Source organism: Thermobia domestica, chromosome 8, assembly GCF_964235325.1.
Source record: "Thermobia domestica chromosome 8, izTheDome1.hap1.1, whole genome shotgun sequence".
Lineage (NCBI taxonomy): Eukaryota > Metazoa > Arthropoda > Insecta > Zygentoma > Lepismatidae > Thermobia > Thermobia domestica.
Window position 1 is genome coordinate 105,228,986 of NC_137461.1, and position 24,971 is coordinate 105,253,956.

Genomic DNA, 24,971 nt, shown 5'->3' on the forward strand with positions numbered 1-24,971 from the left:
ATATAGAATTATTATAAGTTGTTGTTAAACGTTTTAAGTTTATCTCTATTATTACAGGTTAAACCAGGGATGCAAATAAGCAACAAAATTTTACTAGCCCAAGAAGAAAGCTACTAGCCCACATCCTAGTCTTTACTGTTTGAATAAGTAATAGTGATATTAAAAACTCGCCCACAACGATGAACCACTCGCCCCGGGCGAGTGGGCGATTGGTTATTTGCATCCCTGAGTTAAACTATCAAACTTTCTCAGACCGCATAGTACATAAATGGTATGAATATCCTTTTATAGCAAGTGTTCTTGTAATTTTCTTTTCTTGTAGGAAGGACAATGTGATTCTTTAGGCGAATTTGTGGGAAGGACAAATGCAAATAATAAGGACCTTAACAGGGATTTTCCAGACCAATTTGATGAAGATCAAAGTGAACGAGCGTGGCTGCTTGGAAGGCAACCTGAAACATTAGCAATGATGACATGGATTGTATCAAACCCGTTTGTGTTGTCGGGAAATTTACATGGTGGAGCAGTGGTTGCTAGTTATCCATTTGATGATTCAGGGTAAGTTGGTTGTCACTGAGTCCATAGAAATAATTCCTTTTGTCATTACAAATTGTCGAACAGAAATCTTGTGGAAGATTGAAATTCTTTACAGATATAATACTGCTCCGCAAGGTACATCATAAGTATTTTATTTGATTTGTGTGATTATATTTTTTTTCCTTGTATAAAACCTTTTTATTTGTCATTTATTTTCAAATATTTACATATATATATATATATATATATATATATATATATATATATATATATATATATATATATATATATATATATATATATATTTTTTTTTACATTTCTAAAATTCTTTCCCTTTTCAAGAGTAAGATTTAAATACAGATCAGTTAAGTTGGACAAGTAGAAATACTTAATAACTGTAATACCAAAAATCACTCCACTGTTCCTCCGACTGATTACGACTAACCCTACTCAACCAAAATCCATTCACATGCTACGAAGAAAAGCACGAAAATGTTACACTACAGCAAGCGCCACGCGCAACCTTGAAACTTCATTTGCGCTTGATCAAATTTCCTGCAATAGTGTTCAAACTATGTTCTTAAGTTAAAAAAATTCATCTAGGTCTTGTGCTGATGGGAGGGATTTTAAAATGCTGACTGCATTTCCTCTCTGTATTGCTAGGCTTATTCGTTGTAGTAAATAGTGTTTGCTTCTTGATAAATAGTGTAAATAGTGTGATTAATTATATTTTTCTTTGATTATCATGTGTACATATCTGTAGGTACAATTATGATACAATATACAGTTAAGTGAACAATTTAATATTCGAGAGATTGTAGTGTGGCTAAAATACGGAAACACACGTGTAAATATTTTTTAATAATTTACTTTGCTTATTTTTTTACACTAACATATATTCTACTTTTGGAGTAATACATTTAATAATTTGATCTGTGGGTTGGTAATAAGTAAATGAAATCAAATCCTTAGTTTAACGCCCTGTGGTTATTCCCTGGAGGCTAAAGAAGGAGGCTAATAAATACACCTGAATGCTTCTGAAATAATAAAGTGGAGGTCGATGGGGAAAGGCCTGTACTTTGAAAGTGATATATGATGGTTTATGAACCTGCCAACTACACTGGATTGAAGACCAGGAGCCCATATTAATAGTAAGTTCCGTCCTTCATGATCTCGGTGTTGCGTAACTCAATTTATTTAATAATAAGTGGAATTAGAATATGGGGGAAACCGTCTGGGGACGAATTGTCCACCACAAACTTTACATGGCTTCGAATAGAGGAAGATCATCGCTTAGTCACTAAGTTACCTGTGTCCTGTTAACTTTTAAAGATAGTGTGAAAGATGTTACTTTTTAAAAAAGGGGGATTTTGACGTATTAGTTCGCTTCCAATTATACTTATCTTAAACTACCCGTAATCGTATTGCACTATGAATCAAACTCATGTGTTCACTCTTATATAAATCTAAGCTTTTTATTCTTCCATTTAACGTACCCTTGTTCTTTAATCTTTTACACAATATACATATTTTTTTTTTTTTAAATCTTTCCAATTCATATACTTATATCTTCATTCTAACCTTTGCCCTTACGACATATATTCTATATCTTCATTATATCTTGTTTATCTTGGCAACATTTTGTTTTAACTTGACAACTACAGACTAACTAAATTTATGTTACACATAATGTGTGTTCTTCCGTGACACTTCCTGCCAACACCCTCCAGACTGGAAGTAACATGAACCCCATTCTGCCGCCAATCGCTTGAATGCTTCATTGATGTAAGGTACCAGCGATATGATTAAATGAAATTTCCAGTTTTACGTCCCACGGCTATGCTACGTAGGCTAGAGGAGACTAATGGCTAATGAAAGGGAATGATTATGAAAGAATTACTGGAGCGAGAATATGGGAGAAGAAGTGGTGTGTGGAATTGGGAGCGCAGTATTTAATAAGGCTGACTACAAGAGGAGAGTAATGTTTTGGTGAAAAAGAGAAACAAAAGAAATATTGGTGTAGTAGAGACGTATACTATCAATAATTGAAAAATCACAAATAAGTTACATTGGAAAAGCATGACTACAAGGGAAAGATAATATTGATAGAAACAAAGAAATAAGTGGAAAAAAAATTCTGTGGATAAAATCGTACTGTGAATTATCAACGAAGCCTTTTGAAAAGGAGTTGCAAGTAATTTTATCGCATATGGGGAATCATTTCATACGATCATCCCAAGAATGACATCGCGCAGAAGGAAAAAAAATAATAATAACAACACCTGAAGACTAATCAGTAATACCACAAATTATAATATTAAATAAACTAAATAAGCCAGATTAAATTAATCATTTGTGCAGCGGGCACTTTCCCTCACCCTCACGTAACTCTTGCTGTCATTCTCAAATTGTATTATTAATATCCTTGGAATAAAATAAGTGAGGTTAACCATGTCTGCTCTATGATGATGATCAGGGTTGTACTTTTATATAATTAGAACAAATGAATGCCGAAATAGGAATGAAAAAATATCACCTAGCAGATAGTGGTGAAACTATCATACAAACCATATATATGTGGGGGGGGAAAAAAAGTAGTACAATGCAATTATTTTAGTGGAAAACGTGGTTACTAGGAACTAAAACTGTTAACTTTTGACAAAATGTGAAGTTAAACTTAAGTATGAATGTTAGTTCCTTAACAACTTAAATCGCTGCTTTCTTTATAGCTGGCTTGTATAGGAAAAGTAAACAAGTAAGTAGGTCGTTTTAGATCAGTTAGTTGGTTTTTATCTTCGTTGTGTGTTTTTGTCTTTTTATGTTTTAAATATCTTTTATTTCAGCGTCCCTTTCAACACTGAGGCTATATGAGATCTGAGCCTACAGGTTAACGTGGGATTCGATGCACATGAGTTTCCACTGGGAATCGAACCCCGTTGTCCCACGCCAAAGGCGCGTACACTAACCGCTAAGTCACGAGGGAGCTCATGTTTTAAATATCAGTAGCATTGTCATCGATGTTGTACATTTAGTACAGTAAATAGAACTGTTTTGCACAATCCTTGTGTGTATTATGCTTCATATAAATGTTGTTAGATTATTATTATTATTTTTTTAAAAAGTTTAGAGAACAATAATTTTACCTCGTGATTGTTTTCTTACATTTAACTGATCTATTTTCAATATAACCAACTAAAACGATGTGGCGTAATACAGAAAAATGCTGTGCGATGTGATACACTGCATAGTTTCAAATTCTCTTCAATGAAAAAAAACTAATTCGTTTTACATGATAAATGGATGAAATGGCTTTTTTTCTTTCTTGTTCTTCTTTTCCTTTTCACAGTATTCCTTCTAGAGGTGCAAATTAATGATACTGAAAGAGTGATAAAACGCAGGACTAGATTTTACCAATTTTTATGAGTGGCTGAGCACCGACGTCAAGAATGGAAGAATATCGCACACCAGCACGATAAGCCGTAAATCCGAGTTCGATCCTCGGTCTAGTCGTGTATTTTTGTACTCTTAATTATCATTAAATTATTATATTACTTACCAGATACTTTGCATTTGATCGTATGAATCATAAAAACTACAAAATTACAGAAAACACGAAATAAATATGACTGTATAATTTGTTCTGTGTATTTTTAATGTACTTCAAACTGTCAAGATATTTCCTATATGTAGAAGTAGATAAAATGTGTTTCTTGTAGAAGTGCTTCCAAGTTTTAAAAATGCATTTAGATGGTATTATACATTTAATACATTCGACTTTGCCTGATGATGAAAATTTTTATTGTTTCTACCTATATATTTTACTCAGATTTTACGTTATTGTTGTTTGTTAATTTGTGTATTTTCAACGACAGTACGTCTTACTTTCTCACAGATGGACCTTAACTTAGAGTACCGGTAGTATTAGAGTGAAATTTTAATCTCTTTAACTTAGGAAAGATTTTCCGTATTTAGTGGTGTGTACTGAAAGCCTTACTCTGACCTGTTAATTAGTATGTCCGTTACCACATAACACTTTGCATTCACTAAATGTTGTGCAATTTCTTGTTTGGAGTTATATAAGAATTTATATTTCAGGACTAGTGCGGATAGCGGGATAGAAAGTAAGACACCTGATAATGAATTGTTCAAATATTTGGCTTCTGTTTACTCCCAAGCTCATAAGACAATGCATAGGGGAGATGTTTGTTTACCAGAAAGATTCAAAAATGGAATTACAAACGGCGCAAAGTGGTATGAAGTTAAAGGTGAGTAAGATCTGTTAGATCTAGTTAATGATACCAAATAGGTAATTTAAATTCAGAACAATCGTAAAGTAAAATTCGACCCCAATATTTTCCTTTCTTACAACGCAAAAGTCTTTAGTTTTTATACAATATATGATTCCGTAAACAAAATGAAAATATTAAAATTATAATATATTTCGCAAAGTCACGAGAATCATAAGGGTGAGATGGCTGTACGAAGCAGTTTAAAGAAATAAAATAAATTAATAAATGAGACCTTGTAGTGAGTACATTATAATATGAAAATATCATAACTATCGTATTAGGCAGTTATTTACTTAATTATTAGTAAATTCGGATGGTTACAATTGATATAGTATCAATGAAATATGGAAAGAAGTCGGTCAGAGTTTATATTTGAAAATACTATCCCGACTTTTGTCTGGTAATTGAAGGAAAATTCCAAGTCAGGATGGCCGACTGTGAAATTCGAAACAAGAACTTAACCATTACGAGGCAAGAATATTATCCACTGTTTGTTTCTCCTATGTCCTGAAATTAGTTAATAATTATACTTTGTTAATTATGATTGTAATTGTGTTGGCTGAATACTGTTAGCGAGAAATTAAAAATTAAATTCTTAGTCACTGCTATATCATATTGTATATCTTAGCTAAGATTAATAACTATTTTTATCCTCTAGATAACAAACTGATTACCTTATTAGAGAATGAAAAGTTTTTACTTACCTAATATGACAGATTATTCTTAGGTAAAATGACAATATTCTGATGATCAAACTGCTGTAGAAAAGAGTTATGTGTTATTTCTACGTCGATATGAGTAAGATTGTAAGCTGGACATCGAAGTATTGTTTAATTTAGAGATAATCTGCCATATTTGTAAGTCGAAACTTTCTCTCTCTATTGAATATGTACCCAATGAGTATAACTTGTATTACGTTCTTTCTGTTTTAGGAGGAATGCAAGATTTCAATTATATCCATTCAAACTGCTTTGAAGTGACCTTCGAATTGAGTTGTTGCAAATATCCCAATGCATCTGTTCTCCCTGAAGAATGGAGTAATAATAAAGAAGCTTTGATCTCATTCATGGAATCTGTTCATATGGGTGTAAAAGGTGAGTTGGATATTTTGTGATTAATGCTTACGTAGAAATTAGACCTGAAATCATTCCTCAGGACTTCTGATTTCGAAGTCTTAGTACCTATAGAATTGAGGGTAACATTAATGAATATGGATTTTAGACCGTTTCTGCCCCTAATTTTGTTGCTTTTACGATTTTCGGTTGTTTACATGTGTCTCAGTTTTAATGTACATCAAATAAGACACGTATTTTATAATGAAGTGTAGTATTGAAACATACTGAGAGAATCGTTATATTCTTTCAAAATAATCTCAGCTTATTATGATGTACTGCGAACACCGTTTCAGTGTAAGTGCTTGAATGCCTTTTGAAGCCTTTTCATCCGCAATATGTTTCAGACGCCCTCCACGTTGACGAAGCACTTCCTTTATAATTAGGAAAGTAGAACGGGTAAAAGATAACTGAGACTCTCGTTGTAAACTCTTCAGGGCGTAGTGTAAAGGTCTATTTTCGTAGGGAAAAAAAGTCAAACGTTATCGTCAGTCTCACGTTTTGTCGTTTAATTCCGATTACAGTAGAAACATCAGCTGTCGTCTTCTATATCACTAATAATCTGAAAACGGCAAGATCTACCTCCAGAAATTTAAAAAGACCTTGACAACAAGTGACTCCTTTTTGTTCGGGTGTCAAGCTGTAAAGCACTTTCAAAATTTCTGCAACTTAACCAGTACTAATGATTAATCTTCAGTATGCATGCAATAATTCGTTTATCTCTTTACATAATTTGGATTATTTCCTATTAATGTATCTTCTTTGATTCCTGACCAATTAAGTCTCTTCTCATATATCCTGGGTGTTAACAAGAGACGTTAAACAAATCATCTAATGCGTCCAATCGAAATCGACTAAACCAGCAAAACATTGTGCCCTTGGTAATGAATTGTCTGTATAAGATTATTCATGTTTTGAGATGCTGTAATTGGAGACAACAAACGTTATTCCGTATTTTGGCAAAACATATCCTGTGAATTTCCCGAAATTGAGATCTAACCAAATTATCAATATAAGTAAAATCCCGGAAAATGTATAAGCAGTCGCATAGTATGTTTTTGTTTCTTTGTTAGACGGATATATTTATGCATGAAGCCGACAGTCAAATCGCTTTCTTGCAACTGAAAACTGAAATTTATCACATTTCTTGAGAACGCTTAACTGCTCCCCAGCGAGTTTTCCCAAAACTATATGTTAATGTCATTTCATAAAAGTAGATAGGCCTAAAAACTGTAAATTTGTTCCATTGTACGAGAAATTGTTTTGCCCCCGATTACTGAGTTTTAACAAATATAAGAGGCAGCTATATGAAAATTTCTCATTATCATATAAAATACATGCTGTTAAATTTAAATTTCTTTTTTACTAAAGCTATCACATAGATTTCAGTAGATTAAGTCCATACTTTTTTTTTCTCAACTTTCAATAATTAAATTAAGCGTACATTTGCAAGAATATTTTAATGTAAAATAATATCGGTAGAAATTGTACAAATTATTAATCGTGTACACGTTCCTTCACAGGACTTGTCAAAGACAAGAATGGTAAAGGAATAGACGGAGCCGAAGTGGTAGTTGATGAAATAAAACATAACGTTACTACCTGGAAAACGGGAGAGTACTGGAGACTTCTCTTACCAGGACAGTATACGATGAGAGTATCTGCTTGGGGGTAAGTATGTTTTAGTGTACACTATTTTTGATGAGAAGTACTTTGCAGATTCAAAAAGTTGTTTCTCGCACAACATTGTTGTATTTCTGCTTCTGTAGTGCATTGTTTTTCAAAGACTGGTCCGCAGCTTGCTTCCAAGTTGTTTTCGTTGTGTTATTTTTTATGAATATTTAATTTTGTTTGAAAAAAAAAAAAAACGAGTAGGTCGATTTTATTTTCCCGCCTAATAATCTATAAGAATCTGATGATTTATTCAAACAAATTAGAAAAGATATTACAGTCCATTTGATACAACTTTTCTTTTTTTGACAGTTGCTTTCCTTTGTTTTCTCCTTCCTGCATGTGATCATAACAGTCAGGCAAGAAGAACTGTTTCTATGGCAACAGCACGTTCAGCCAATTATATTCGCTCATTACTCTCGCTCTGCAACAGTAAACATTCCACCTTTTCCGCACGTTACCAATTTGAATGTAAACAAATTCACATTGTTTTAGTCGAATGTCAACTTGAGTAGTAGATCTGCTGATTATTGAGAGCATTCTTTTTAGTTCTCTTTTGTGCTATTCAATTTTATAAAACTGAGATTTACTTGCAGTGAATAATTTCGTGTTTCAATAGCCGACGCAAAAGCTGGCAACACAGCATTGAGCACCGCGTGCATGCAGCGAGCTGTCAGAAAGGGGAAGTAGTATCAACTTCAATATACGTAACCATTTACTTTAGCTGGAATCTGACAGTTAAATAGAACATATGGTGCATTGGAGGCGTTGTTGCCAAAGGTTTTGCAACAATAGAGACAGCAGCTTCCGCGATAAGCTTAGAACATTTACCAAATCATAGTTCTGTGATCGATAACAACATGATAGGATATTCGTAACGTCCAAATAACAAAAATATTATCCAGACAAGAATAATGATACTTCAAGGATTTGATAGAAGATTCAACATTCAGATACCGGCAGCAGTGCGATCGGTGACCTTGGTTGCATAGAAATAGCTTGAAGAATACTGCAGTGATTGCCAGACAATCTTCCCCTTCATTTTGTTGACAGCACTGGCAACTATTATCTGTCAGAAGCCAGCTTTCGTCAGTCGCACTGTAAATAAGACGAGAAAAAAGGCTATTTTCTTCGTTTCTTTCTGTCTTTTTTGGCAAACAAGAGCACCTTTTCGTGTCGCGTTGAAATCTTATAATTATTTCCATTATTCCTCTACAAGACCAGAAACCGGAGAGAATTTTATACGCATGTTGTTTCCTTTTAAGTTTTAAAATACTCATGGGATAGATGGAAGTGAAAGCTCTGTAACAAACTAATCTACATTAGTTCTTTTACAGTCCTGGGTCGACAAAGGTTTGTGCCATGTGATTATCACCATCTGCACTGTCGATAGACGGTGGAAGTTGAAGTAAAGTATTAGCTTGGTTAGTCCTATTTAGATGATTCGATAAAGCATTGTGCGAGTTTGTCGACGAGAAAAAAAAATAGGTTAAGGGAAGTGTACTGATGGTATCGACTGTAATAATCACATCGTCACACTTCGACCTGAAAAATCATGAGGAATTTGATTTGAACGTATGAAGTGGCAAATACATCTATTTAAAAGGCGTGGATCAGAATTTTTTTGATAATTTCATCTTTCCTATTTTCTTCTGAGGCTGGAATTCGATTATAAACAAAATTATGTTCATTCAGTTTTTATTCAAATAAAATCCATATTTAAAGCAGAGTTTGGGATTTTTATTTTCTAAAAGCGATCAAGAAAATGCTTCCTGCACCTATTCACATCAATATTGGCACGACAGAAAGTACTATATCAGAATATGAGTAATAGAGAGATGCACATTAAGGTGGGTCGAAAAAAGTCATTTTCTTTTTTTCGAAATGCTCTAGTGCAAAAAAGTTACCTATTGTAATAGGAAGCAAATCGACATAAAGAAAATTAAATTCGGTTAACATCTTCCGTTTGCGCATAACACATTTTTTTTTAATTAATTTTCAAAAATCATTTTTTTTTTTTGTAACTTTTTAAAGATAATTCAAACTTTTAACATAAAGACGCTCTACCCTTTTCAACTTTTTCTAAGGATTAAAGAACCTAAATAAGTTAAATTCTGATCAATAATGTTACATTTTCCATTCGCGCAAGGTCTGAGAAGAAATAGAAATTTATCAATATTTCTCAATTTTCATTGTGAAATTCTTCGTTCATTTTGCTAGGAAAAAAGAAACGGAACGCACTAAACATTGATTAAACTGATTTGAACTGGATTAAATTATACTGTGTTGAATCTATTGACAAAACAGTTACAAAGAAGATAAATTTGAAGGCCCAGCGGAAAACTCGCAATCTTCAGCGAGCACTCAGTGGAAAGGTTCCTAATAGGGATGTACCGATACCACTTTTTCACCGATACCGTACTGAAGAGGCAATACCGATACTTTTGGACACATTTCTTATATATTATCAGGGATTTTCAGAGTAATGAAATAATCAACATTGTAATAGTGTAGCGTATATTAGATATAAGGCCAAAATTTGATATACAAAGACAAAGAAGCAGAATTTCATATTAGGTTCCACACAAAAAATATATTTCCTCTAAATTTAATCCAGTTCCCATAAAATGAACTAGAAAGTAGCAAATAATTATATAGTGTAAACTTAATTCTACGAGTCCGTGGTTGATATTTAGAGTGATCATGTACTTTGATAGTTACATTTTATTTACTAGTCTCAATTACATACATATAATGCAAACAGATACTTCCGTTACAAATTTTTATTGTTGACAAAATTATGCGTGGTGAACCAGGAGTTGCTGTGTATATCATAACAAAAAGAGGGCTATTTAAGCGAAGTCGAAATCGATAAAACTGTTTATTAACTTTAGAACTAATTGTTTTTAACCAGTGAAAATTTTCTACAAGATATTTTCAACAGTTATATGCATTGTTATGAACTAATTCTTAACCTCCAGTTCGCTTTCCGGAATTCATAATTTTTACAAAAGGATTGTCCATCACATCAAGGAAATTTGTAACACATCCGTCTCGAATAAAAACTATATCATTAAAAAATTGACATACGAGAAACCAGATGAAAACTTTCTTCCAATTCTGAAATTAATGTTATTGAAAAATTATATTTTCTGTAAATGTAAAGTATTACAAGTGACTTGATTGTAGTTGTAAGACTTTGTAACGTAAAAGAATAACAAGAAGTAAATTTTATATTCTATTCAAATCTTATAAAAAGTTAGTAAAAATACAAACTAAAAAAATCTATTTCAAAAGTTTCATTCATTTGTAGTAGTTTTAAATATTTGAACACAATTTAGTAATTTGCAACATCACTTGTTACGCTAACTATTTTCTATTAGTTGAAATTCAGTAAACGCAAATTACAATGAAGAAACATAAGTGCTTCAGCTGTTTCAGGTTTCATTCTACTTCTTAAATTATCTTATATGTGTCTACCAATACTAAAAAGACTCGTTCACTTTCAACTGATGATGGGGGAGCACTGAAATATTTCTTCTCAAGTTGTACAAATGAAGGAAAACTATTTGCATGTGTTTCCACCACGATAGAGGATCATCATTTCTTGGAATGCACTGCGTTGCAAGATAAATGTTGAGTTTCGTTCGGAGAGTTTAGGAGCATTCTTTAACTTGAGTATCTTCTGAAATGTGCTCCAAGTTCCAAATATCAAAATGTGTCTTTTTAGCAGAAGGAGGATCATCCGGATCTGAATCAGAAGGTTCTTGCGAAGTAAGAATTGGTTCATTGCGTATCACTGACGAACTTTGAGGTGTCAGCAACGCTTCCATTTCATTACAAATCCACAACTTGAGTTCATCCTTTTGAATTTCACTTAACACATATTTAAACTTATAACGCAGATCGAAAACCATAGTCATGAGAATATTCTTGTTGCACTTATATTGAGCTAGTCTACTTTATATTGAACTCAATAATTCGTACTAGTTATTTTAATCCCAGAATGATGTACCTCTTGTTGTAAATACTTCTCTAACACGAAAATTGATGGAAAAACTTGCGAAATGCACACATGTTGGGTACTCATTTCCCTCGTTATTTGCTCCGAAGGTCGAAGCAGGTTCACCAGCTTCTCGACAAGTGTCCATTGATTTGGAGTAAGTGAGCACGAAATATTATTGTCTGCACAATACATTACAAGTGATCGTTTTTCTTCTGTTATTCTCTCCAACATGTAGAACGTCGAATTCCACCGACTGGAAAAATCCTGAATTAGTTCATGTACTGGTAGTCCTAACTGGTCTTCTAAGCTTCTCAATTCCTCTTTTGCTTTGGCAGAATGATGAAAGTAACCGACGAGATTTCTGCACGCTCCAAGCATATCAATTATAGCTCTCTGCGATGAAATCGAATCTTTAATACATAACTGTAAAGTATGTATAAAACATGGAATATCTCTGCTTTGTAATTGAACGTATGCCAGAAACCATATTGGATGCATTGTCACGCACTATCGAAACGTGTTATCAGCGTCAGTATTCCAGTTTTCTAAAACTTCGTCAATCTTTTGCTAAATATTATCACCTATGTGACTACCGGGAAAGAACGTAGCGTTAAGTATTGCAGTCTCTTTTTCAAACGACCTGTTCACGTAATGTGCAGTGAGACTCAGAAACGGGTAACCAGTGTGATTAGCTGTCCATATGTCCGTCGTAAAGTTGATGAAATTCTAATCCTTAATCCTATTTTTTATCTTGGAACGCACTCTGTTGTCAATATCTCCAATTATAGTTTCAGAATTATAGAAGGATCTCTTAAAAGTAAAACAAACTGCCCCTAAAAAGAAGACTGTTCGAAATTTTGTACCACCAAAGATAAACTTTCAGGCTTACAATTACTTTGAAATTATTAATTGGAATTCTTGTGTGTTGTATCCTCCTCCAATTCTGCTCAGGATCATATAACTATTCGTCTGGCACTACACCCTTCAGAGAAATACAAAAGTTCCCTGTCACATTCCAGGCTGTGGAGAAGTGTGTCAAACATGCGACAGAGGCCTTGAATAAAGTATGTGGACATGAAGCTAGAGATGGCTATATTCTAGCAACACTGAAGTGTAGATCAGTCATGCCCCATTATTTAAAAAAAAAAAAAAAAAAAAAAAAAAAACACATAGTATTTTGTAAAATGTAAATAGCACGTACAACAATTGTATGGTTGGTTGGGTAGGGTGTGGGTGGACTCGACGTGCATCCAGCTTCACGTGGTGAGTTCTGGGATGTTTTGTTTTAGAAAAACGAACGAAGAGTTACACAGTGAAAATTCCTGAAAATTGTAAAATTTCAGCTTTTTCTCAGACCTTGTGCTCACGGAAAATGTAACATTATTGATCAGAATTGAACTTATTTAGGTTCTTTAAACCTTAGAAAAGGTTTAAAAAAAAGTAGAGCGTCTCTATGTTAGAAGTTCAAAGTAGTTCTTAAAATTTACCAAAAAAAAAAAAAAAAAAAGCGCAATTTTTGAAATTTTCAAAAACTTTTAGTGCGATTCGCGAACAGAAGATGGTTACCGATTTTAATTTTCTTTATGTCAATTTTCTTCTTACAATAGGCAACATTTTTGCACTAGAGCATTTCGAAAAAAAGAAAATGATTTTTTCGACCCACCCTAATGCACATACAATGAATTTCCATATTTTAAGTCATTAAAATAATTCAAAGGTTTTAATTCTCACGTATCCACTAAACCGTGATGTTTCGCAATGGATACAGTTTCATATGTAAACTCTACCTTCTCAAATATGTGTCCAAATGTGAAACGTACGTTGAATTTCGAAAACTTGATACTCTTGTTTTCTGCAGAGCTTAGAATGGGAAAAAGAATTAAGTGAATTTAAAGTTTAATAAAAACATAGGAATTCAGATTTTTTTTTTTTTTTTAATTGAACCAACTGATAATCCATCTTCTTCGTAATTGTTTTATAATATACAGGGTGACTGGTAATTCGATGCATTCCTTGCAAGCGGATATTCTACAAGTATTTTGAAACATTTTCACCTGTATGAACCATTGGTCGCAGATCAATGGTTTCTGAGTAATTTGCACATGCGTAATTTCTTTGAAATTTGCCGGCTAACAAGAGGTGCGCGAAAATATTTTACCCTGATCTACTTTCATATATCATAGAGCGATGAAATTTTGCATCTGTAATCCTGCATACCTATGTAGATCATGTGGTAATGTACAGCTCGCAACTCTGCACCGTTGCTGTGTTACAGGTCCGAATATGAAGTTAAGGTATAGTGGTCCAAAATCCATTACTGCACCTGAGAAAGCAGCGGGCAACATCGCAGAAATACTTGCCCGTAGGAAATGACTGCATGGTTGGGAAGCGGTGGAATGAAGATGGTGTATAGTCAAGAAAAAACGCAAACCATGACGGATTTCATACCCAGAGTCGTGAATCTGTCTGGCCAATATTCAAGCAGTGAACGGATGCTTTTTTTTTTTTTTTTTTTTTTTTTTTTTTTCTCAGAAGGCGAACACCTTTTGTCAGCATATCACGCTCTGGGATTTCACTGCACACAGCAGTGAGGCAGGTGGTACGTCGGACGTTGTCATTGGTTTGACTATGCTTTTATGCATTTATTTTTGCAAAAGAATGACTCAAGGAAGGATTCGGACCTCCAACTCTGGGATCACATCGGTCTTTTACGTGGATCTTGAATTTGGGAAGGAACTGGCCCTGACCTATAAGATACAATTCCGGCCTTCTCCTGGTGGAAGTGAAGAAAATCAAGGAAAACCTAGTCAAACCAATGACAACGTGCCGACGTACTACTACCAAAGGAAGTCCGTGTTCAACTCTAAGCGACCAAAATGATGATCATGTTTATTTGGGATAAGCATGGGGTATAGCCACTTGCTTTCCAGGCAAACGGTGCATCAATTTTACTAGGATATACTATTCCATACTGCTGCGTGCGTTGCGGGATTCTGTGAAATCTCAGAAACAGGTGACAAAAGGTGTCCGCCTGCTGGGAAACAACGCACTCTTTCACTGCCCGATTTTTGGCTAGAGAGATGCACGACTCTGGGTATGAAATCCGTCGTAGTTCGCGTTTTCCCTTGACTGCACACCGTCTTCATTTCACCTCTTCCCAACCATGCAGTCATTTCCTAGGGGCAAGTGTTTCTGCAATGTTGCCACGCTGCTTTCTGAGGTGCAATAATGGATTTTGGACCACTATACCTTAACTTCACGTTTGGACCTATAACACAGCATCGGTGCAGATTTGCGAGCCGTACATTACCACATGATCTACATAGGTATGCAGGATTACAGATGCAAAATTTCATCGCTTTACGATATGTGAAAGTGAGTCAGGGTAAAACATTCTCGTGCACTTCTCGTTAGCCGGAAAATTTCAAAGAAATCACGCATGTGCAAATTACTCAGAAACTATTGATTTATTACCCCTGGTTCATACAGGTGAAAATATTTCAAAATACTTGTAGAATATCCGCTTGCAAGGAATGCATCGAATTACCAGTCACCCTGTATATATGTTTAAGGATCTTCGTAATTTAAATGAATATTATTGATGCATTAGACCAACATTTCCGCCACCAAAATTAAAAATTCCTTTCACACAGGACAACTTGATTTCAGAACGAATGAGTAACGTAATTCGATTTTAAAGAGTAATAGTTGCATTAAATTATAGATGAGTGTTTCTCTCATACGTTACACATTCTCCTAATTAAATTCACTTCAAATAACCATTCTACTTCAGAAGATGATAATGGGTAAGTTGTCGAAATTTACACCTGTTAAAGAATTTTTGCATCACTTGTTTTTATTCTCTACTTAAAGCAATATGAATTCTTTTGAATGTTGTTGTAGATGGTGTAGTTTTATCCATTGTTTTCGGAATAGAGTGTAAATTATTATTGCTAATATTTCCACGGCTCAGTAGGTCTATACTGCTGATAGCCCCTCAGCAGTTTAGAACAGGGCACGAAATTCAGGTGGGACCGGAAATTTCACGCCCAAGTGTAAAAGTTTTATTGTGATGTGAATAAGAGCATGTGTGATTAGCTTTGGCTGTAGTAATCATGATGCTTAAGGTGGCATGACGAATTTATTTGATATGTTTTGTAACACCCGTATACATACCTTTATTGTATGCAAGGGTTTGTTGTGTTGCATTTTTATCATTGTCATTTATTTATTTCAGATACAAAGATTCAGAGCCCGTGGAAATTGTAGTGGAACCAGGCAAAGTAACATTTCATAATTTTACGTTAGAGGAAGTAAAGGGTACGTTCAAAATATATTTTATTGTCTAGGTTAAGACGCGTTGTTATGTTTAGTTTCATATAGACTCTTCGGCGTAACCAGGACAGCAAATATTAATATCATTCTTCTATACGTGGTTAGTCATGCGTACATGAAACACAAAATGAAGCATGTATTGTCCTAGATTATGTTTTTTGGCGAGTAATATGGCAAATTGGTAAAACGGAATGTATCAAACAAAGTAAAGTACCATTGCTAGTGACAGTAACTTCCATAGAAAAGGCTAATAAAACGAAACAGTTTGATAAGATGGTAATGACTAGATATTGTACGTAAGTAACACGTTTTGATCTGTGGTTATTAAAATAACGTTATTGCGTTCTTATTTATTAAGGAAAAGTAACTGTTTATATATATATATATATATATATATATATATATATGATATGTTAATAACAAAGGGCAAAATGGTATAAAAGACCCAATAATTCTTATTAGAAAAAAATGACAAATGTCTGCAAACTATAATTCACTTGCAGACATACGTTGTGGTTACCTATACATTTATTTACTAGTATTCACTACACAAACCAACATCACAACTGAAAAGAAATGTGTCTTTAGTTAATTAGATTTGTACAAGGAGTTCAGCATTTAAACACGTATCGAGATAGTTTCGATAAGGATTGGGGTGTGACGAAGCAGTCTTACTAATAAGAATGAAAATCTACAACTACAATCATACGAAGTTTAACAGCTGCACCGATTTGTCAACAAACTCTATATTTATGCCAGTAGATTTTGGGTAAGAGGATTTGCAAACTCTGAAAAATTTGGAGACAGAAACTGCATTGTAAACAGCTGCAGTTTTAGTAGTGATTGTTTATGTTTACGAATGACTTACTTTTGCAATACTGTATGTGTGTAAATTTTGTGTGGTCTAACCAAAATTAGTGGACTTTTTACACGCACCTTTGTACTCTGTGCTGCTAATGTATCATAACTTTTAAGATATTCTCACCAATTTCGTCGCTAAAAACTGCAGTGAGGCAATTGAAATTATCGAGTGAAAAGATGAAAATTCAGAACACAATAATGTTAGTTTAATAATAGTAGTCTTAAGTAATTTATTTACTTGTAGTAATAATGACACACATAAGATAGCATGACTATCTCTTTATTGTTTCTGTTTTTCAGCCACCATAATATATTTTGCTTAAAATACTTCGTTTTCTATTGCAATAAATACATACCTTCATTACAGTATTAGAAGAAACATTTTTGTGTCAGTTTCGGCACTTAATTTCATGACTAAAATAAGCATGCGTTATTTTGATAAATACAATGATTAAGCGTTATAGTGCAGATTCGCAAGCCTGATTGAACAATATGGATTTTGTACAGAACGGACGTTATGTGTGTGTTTAGTCTACCTATGTCCATTCTCCCATTTCCTTTTATTTTATCATTCCCTTTGTCGTGAACACCATAATTGTGAGACGCTAACATCAGATCTCTGTAGATTACCGAAATGAGTACCGTTACAATAAACATTCTCTAGTTTCAATTAGGAACACCGTTATCATTTATGTGCTGATCTGGATAGATCAAGTCTTATGACCTTTCATAGAAAAGGAATCCGTTCCATTTTGCGGTTTGGTTATTGAATAGTTCTTAATTGATCGGTTTTATATAGTTACAAGAAATTATCTTCAGAAAAGGCAAAGGCATTGTTTTTTAGCTGAGAAACTAAATAACAGGTTCTTCATTAAAGTGGAGTATAAGGTTAAAATTATTTTTTGATGTATAAGTGTATCTAGGATGAGTGAATGTCAAAATGTGCATTATTTGAAACCATAAGGGCAATTCAGTAAATAAGGACAAATTGCATTTTATTGAAATGGAAACTCTACACACAAGTCCACATTATTAATTTTTCTATATAGGTACCGTCCTCTGTATAATGCTCTTTTATCATTGTTTCACAACTGTTGGTTTTCTAGGTTTTAAAACATAAAATTTAAATTGGGTGCGAAGTCAGAAAATCACCGCCTTCAACATTGTATATGCCACAACTTGTTGGAAGGAAAGTGCAGCTATTGTGCAAGAAGTATAGGTGAAACAAAGCGTGCTGTGTATAGAAATATTTCAAAGAACAGCTGATTGATGAATAATACGTGAAGCATGTGCAATGTTCGAGGCGGTGCATTTCTTGTTCATATCCAACCTTTAAACATTTTTTTCTTTATTTTGACTACGGAGGTTTGTCGAATGATAGGTAAAATCAAATTTTAAAAGGTACATTGATTACGTAGAAAAATAGTATTCTTTTTAAAATTATATATATATATATATATATATATATATATATATATGAAACTCAGGAATATACAATCTATTAGTCAATTGTCTGTATTTTTATGAAAAAAAAATGTTTCTTCAAATATATATATATATATACATACATACACTGAGTACTTGACATGAAGTGTTGAAGAATTCACCAAGGTCTTTTATTCGTTTGCATGCCACGGAAAAAGTTTCTGGGTTTCGAGGCAAGCATCACCATTTTGCTCTGTATATAAATTTGTAAATACAGTTCTGTTAACCGTTTCTAGGAGATGATGATAAAAAAATATTAAATTTCATCAATGACCCTTGCTACTCTGTCGCTCTTCCTTGAGAATAAAAATTACGTTGTTTTTTCATCTTGTTTTAGGTGTCCACACTGGTTTCGCTCATCAAACAAAGCCATTCTTTTCCTTCTTTCCATTTCTCCTTTGCCTTTCTAGTCTGCTTATTACCTTTTAATATTTATATCTACATAGTATGTAGTTTTCTTATTTACTTTAGCCCTTTTGAATGTATTGTAAATAACGTGCGTAATTCTTGTTTTACTTTTAATTAATCTTTTATTAGTTTTAGTCGAATTTATAGTTTTATTTTTTTTCTTTTCTTTGGGAAACGGTTGTGTATGTGTGTGATTGCACTTTTATGTAAAAATAAAAAGGTCATATAGTCTTCAGATGAGCAACTAAAGTCAACTTGCAGTTTGAGTCTGTCATTTTGCCCTTTCATTTTCAAATAAGCTTCCACGCTACATAAAATAAAAAAAATTAAAAAAGAAAATAAGCAACACAACTTTCTCATTGAATAAGTTGATTCCTTAACCCTGAAAATCACGTGTTTGTATCACTTCCAGTAATGAGATCCGATTTAAATGTAGTTTGGTGTATTATGTAGCAATGATAAAATTAATGTATTGTTGCTTGTTGTGTGTCATAATGAAATGTACGTTGGATACTTCGTAATAATTGTCGCCACTGAAGAACTATTTGTCTGTAAGTATCTTAAGTTTCACAGTCATGTAGTATCTGTAGGACGAACTCTAAAAGTTAAAAACTTGCTGTCGTAGGAGTTTTGACTTAGGATTTGTCTTTCGATTGTAAAATTCGTTATTCAAATACCGCATGATTTTGCTGCTTGGGTATTTAGATCAGAGGGGCTCATTTTGACATAATTTGACTCAACCTCACGTTCACATCGTTTCGACATCACATTTACTCACTCTGGCATTGCACTCACCCTTATATCGCTTCGAACTATCGCTCACTTGACATCACTTCACAAAATTTGAAATCGGGCTTCCTTAGCCTCACGCTGACATCATTTCGAATTCATCTTCACACTCACCTCATCATCATTGGGAATTCGTGCTTTTCAAAATCAAACTTCAATGCGAGGAGGGAAAGCGATAACCAACTGTCCTCTTGAATGTATGGTATTCAGCATATCCAGGGAGTATTTTTAACTTGAGACAGTCGTGTAACTTTTTAACTAGTAGATAAATAAGCCGAGGTGAACCAAACTCAGAAGCTCCCAGCGTGCGAAGCTGTGGAGCAGAGCCTTTGTTGGCAAACCTAGCGTGTCTCTCGCTAATCTTAGCCATCAAATTAGCAGTTTTATCCCTCAGACGATGGGCTACTTGGCCACCGAATTTCATTCAACTCTGGTGAGTAGTTACCGAGAAATTAAGCACCGTACACACACACATATATATATATGTATGTACTTGAAACGAAACTATAAGCTCTCGTATGCTTACGCCGGAAGCTGAAAACGCTTCTCTATGAGACAAAATATCAACTAGGAAAATTGCTCTGCAATATCAACAGATGAACAGTGATTCCAACGTATTTCAAATTGCACTACGCCAGGTTATTTCATATTTCAAATCTACATGTTAAATGAAACTTACAGTACTTCATCTGTTATTCAGTGTAACAAACTAAGAACACTATAGTATCACAAACATTAAAAGTTTGGAAACCATAGTAACAACACAACCGTAGTCTGTACCATAATAACAACAAAATTGAGATGGGTGGGACATTGTGCATCGAAAGTACCTTAGTGGTGGATACCATGAATATATATGATATGATGTATTTCAAATAAATTACCTTATCTAAGTGCTTATATAATTTGAATAAACGAATCATTTTGCCGTTTACAGCGATTTGGTATGTTAACACGTTCCGGAAATACGATAAATTGTTTAAGTTTGCAACACTGCTTAAAATTATATATTTGCGAAAAGTTGATTTAGCTGTAACTACCAAAACTATTGTTATAATATTATAAAAGCAAATAAAATAATAAATAAAAAATAATCATTTTAATTTTAACATTTCCTACTAACACGCCATTTTAAAGCACTATTGTCATATATACAGAATAGGTTGAAATATCAGATTGTTGTAAACAGCAAAATGATCTGTTGGTCGTGTGCAAATCATAGAGATAGTTAGGTTTGATAGTTATCGAAGCACTTTTTCGAAATGAAGTCTTTCAAAAGAAAATCAAATTTTCAAACCATTGTTTCTTCATTCCTGTTTATTCGAAATGATCATGATATCCAATACTAACGTACTTTCGCATTGCCTCGTTCGTCTCAGTTGTGTTGTTAATGGTAGAAGCTTCCAAAATTTAAATGTTCGTGATACTGTGGTGTTCTTAGTCCCCAACAAAGAATAAGAAATGTGGCATTACAAGTTTTCATTTAATATGTAAATTTGATATATGTAAAAATTCTGATTTAGTGTCGTTTGAAAAATATAACTTTGTGTTGGGTTGGCAACATTTTTCGTCTGTTGATATTGCAGGGTATGTCAGGATTTCCTCCTGTTGATGTTTGCTTTGTGCAAAATTTCAGCTTTTTTTGCCAATTATTTTAGAAGTCACAGTTGTCTGAAATTAAACTTACTCTATCTGTCTATCTGGGAATATATGAAAAGGAAAAGGAGGCTAAACAGCTTTTTCTTTTCTTTTTTTTTTTTTTTCGCTTTTCCGAGACCACAAAACAAAAAAGAGAAAGAAGGGAAGCGCCATTGAAAAATCATAGAACAGTAAAGTCGCTCTGACCGAGAAAGTGTGAAGAAACATTGATCTAATTTGTCTCTTGATCAGTTTTTTAATTTTAAAACCCTTACCTTTAAGAAGTAAGATGTTTTTGTTAAGTGGTTCGGTCTTCGTGTGAGTGATTTTATTTGTTGAGAATTATTTATACAATATATATAATTTTTTACGGATACGTACTTTTATCATTATAGTTGATATCGAAAACGGCGCAAGCTAGAAAATGTTTTTGTGAAAGTTTCCAAATATTTCACGGCTCCGTGTAGGGGCGCGGTGGCTCAGTGGTAGAGCGTTTACCTCCGGTGCTTGGGGTCCCTGGTTCGATCCCAGCTCGCGCCGTGTGGACTTCGTGGTGGACAAACACCGCGCTCGTAGGTTTTCTCGGGGTTCTCCCGTTTCCTCCGACTTTCTTAATTCCACCATTTCATTCATTTGTCATAATCACCGTCTCCTTTAGCCTAACCGGCATAACCGTTGGGCGTAAAACTGAAAAATTTCATTTCATTTTTTCACGGCGCCGTAGCTCCCAGTTTGGGAAACTCGGTTCTTGTTTACTCTACTGGTAATCTGACGCTGTATATATTTTTTTAAATTTATTTTTTAAAGCTTAGAGTTAACCGTTACCAATTTTTGCAGGTGTTTCTGTCATATGTTTCATTTACAACTTTATATAGCTGTTGTTGCATACGAGGGTACTAATGCGTTTGAAGTTTAACACTCCTTTTTACTTAGGACCGAGCATATATGAGACATGAATCTTAACGTGGAATATACAGTAAATCATGTATACTTATACAGGGGATAATATTTACAGAATTAGCATTACATTTAAGTGTGGAATTCTTATGTTTTATGTTAAATTTGAGAACGGATATTGTTTTCTAATAAATAAAAAATCTGATTGTGTGCAGGGATTGGTAATTTCATAGACATAATCTTTTCTGACGTTCTTGCCATACAAGTATGGTTGCGAATTGTTACTCTGTATATCATATATATATATATATATATATATATATATATATATATATATATAGTAAAGACAGTTATTTGCGTTATTGACATGGAAGCGGGAAAATATTGAGCTTCAAATACTTCTAACCTTAAAACGAGTTGATGCCAGTAGTACCTCCAAGATCAAGAACGTGAATACAATGTTCCTATGAAATTGCTACATTTTCCTTATTAGCACTGCTTGCAACACACGTGAAGTCCAATAAATATTTTTGAATCTGCACCTATCACCTGTATCTGCATGTAATTCTATTTACGCTTCCTTTTTTCAGTACATTTGTAGATTTTGCACAAATTATCTTACTTCAGATGTCACATCTTCCGCTTGTGTAACTGAATTTCATTTCAGTTTTCCTTTTAAAGTTTGTCTTAACCCAGGCTTTGTTAATTTTGGAAATCAGTTTATTTTATTGAGCACCGGGTTAACAAAAAAAAGAGCATGTCATGGTCATCATCAGGCTTTCGGGCTGTGTTCTATAGATCTTCTGCACTGACTCTGGAACATCAGGTATAGTCTTGGTTTTTCCCATTGTACAACTTGCTTTACATTTTTATTTCAATAAAATTTCTCTAAGGCCAACTGAGTCAGTTCGTAAAAAGGAGAAAAAGAAACAAGAAAATCAAGACTACTGTAACTCAGTATGAATTTTCATTATATGGATTTTTTTTCTCACCAACGGAAACCTAGAAAGGGAAAATTTTGGGTTAAATATCACCTCAACTTCGTGAAACGTTGATTTGATTTGATTTTCAGTTTAGCGTCCCTTTCAGGAATGAGACTGTACGAGACATGAACCTACAGCTTAACGTGGGATCCGAACCACAGGAGCTCGCGCCGGAATAACTTCGTGAAAGGAAATAGTTGATCTTAGGGAAGTTTTGCTCGAAAAAGTGTGGTACATATCCCAGTACCTTGTTGAGTCATACCCGTAGCCTCTACTAAGAGTTACTTTTTAAAGTGGAGATAAAGCATCGTATAGTCTGTAAACTTAGCTTACGATGAATTAGTATTTTTATGTTTTTTAATACTTATTTAACATTTCTGGGTAAACATTTCAAATTGTACATTGTTCCATTGCGCTAAGTTGTACCTGCAATTATAATGCTAATCGTAGAACTTTCATGTTTGTTGGTACTTGTTTGATTTAAAAATGAAGGGTACGGGGAAAAAACAAGGAATGTCCATATTTGTGTTTTTTCGGGTGCTTTGTCCTATCTGTTGGAGACTCTTGGTACTATTTGACTGTCTATGGCATGCATGCGTAGATGTAGAAATGTTGATGTAAAAAGTGGCAAAAGATTTCATAACCCTATTCTGTATACACAGTTTTTAATATTAAAACGCCGTTTTCTCGAAAATGCATTTTTGTGACATTCCTTGTTTTTTCCCCTTACCCTATTATAACGATGTTTCAGTTTCATTGTCATACCATGTGTTCAGTAAAATGAATTCCGATCCCTTTCAGAAGTCCTAAGTAACTAAGAGTTGTTAGTTGATTATGTATGAAATTTGTAACATAGGGCAGACCAATTTTAAATGAGTATTCTAATACTTTTGATTGAGTAATTTTTTTTTTTATCTTCCTGACGGTTTAATTTTACAGTAAAATAAAATATATTTATTCACAATGCAGCGTCACATTGTTCGTCACAATGATATAACTGTCAGTTATATAACCGAGTTTCAGTGCAGCAAGCGGTAGTCCTCTCGCCTTATAACCGCATGTATCTAGTTTCAAATAAATGACAGTTTATCAGGGCCCCCTAAAATCATACCAAATGTATTCTAGCATAATATGTTTAATTGAGATCTCTTTTCTTGATCAGTGATTTTCCATTTTTCCCAACCTTTTCGCTCTCAGATTCAAGATATACCATTTTTTTTAAATCACCAAAGCCTGCGTGGAGTAACTAAAAAATCTCTTATATCCAATGAAGTCTTTTGCGACTTGTTGTTTATTTTTTGTTACTCACCAAATTTAAAGTTCTGAGGTGTTAATTGTGATATTTTAAAATCAATTCGCTAGTAAATGTTATTATTACAAATATTGATAAATAAATAACAATAGCAGTACTGTTTGTATTATGTATATGTATTATGTATATAAACTGGTGTGAGAAATAAACTATACAGTCAGTAAATAGAGAAATGACAACAGCACTATGTGTACTATGGACATACACAGGTGTGAATAATAAACTACACATTCAATAAATAGAGAAATGGTTTCGTATTAAATTGCGCAGTTCGTTTTAAACTTTTATGGAAAGAAAACTGAAATTCAGTTCGTAAAGAGAAGGGGAAAAAATCACACATTAGTATTTATATAGGTAATCAGTTTTATGTTTTTAATGTTTTAAAATATTTTGAAAAACCTGATATTGCTAATGATTTCTAAAATATGGAATTAAATATAAAAAGACAAAATGAATCTTTCTTCGATAAAATCTTAATAACTTCAGTAGTTAGGGAAAAAGAAGAAAAGAATCAGCATGTGTGAACGTGTAAAGAAGTTGATTGCGCATATGGTTGTCACAAATAATACATTTGGGTGAAGTGTACTAATTTCCGGGAAGCTCGACAAGATTTAACGTGTTACATCTTTCGAATTCTAGACAAATACT

The 24,971-nt window shown here is 33.6% G+C and overlaps 1 protein-coding gene across 2 annotated transcripts in view; it reads left to right on the forward strand.

The window, feature by feature from the left end:
• LOC145693111 (carboxypeptidase D-like) overlaps positions 1 to 24,971 on the forward strand; it is a 116,437-nt gene that overhangs the window by 14,702 nt on the left and 76,764 nt on the right. Inside the window, exons 2-6 of one of the 2 annotated variants that reach the window (XM_081768816.1) lie at positions 323 to 558; positions 4,633 to 4,802; positions 5,759 to 5,920; positions 7,462 to 7,609; positions 15,853 to 15,935. In XM_081768816.1, the coding sequence (XP_081624942.1) occupies positions 323 to 558; positions 4,633 to 4,802; positions 5,759 to 5,920; positions 7,462 to 7,609; positions 15,853 to 15,935 (799 nt within the window). Of the gene's footprint in view, positions 1 to 322; positions 559 to 3,271; positions 3,293 to 4,632; positions 4,803 to 5,758; positions 5,921 to 7,461; positions 7,610 to 15,852; positions 15,936 to 24,971 lie in introns of those variants that run through there. The other variant, XM_081768817.1, reaches the window with a different exon arrangement.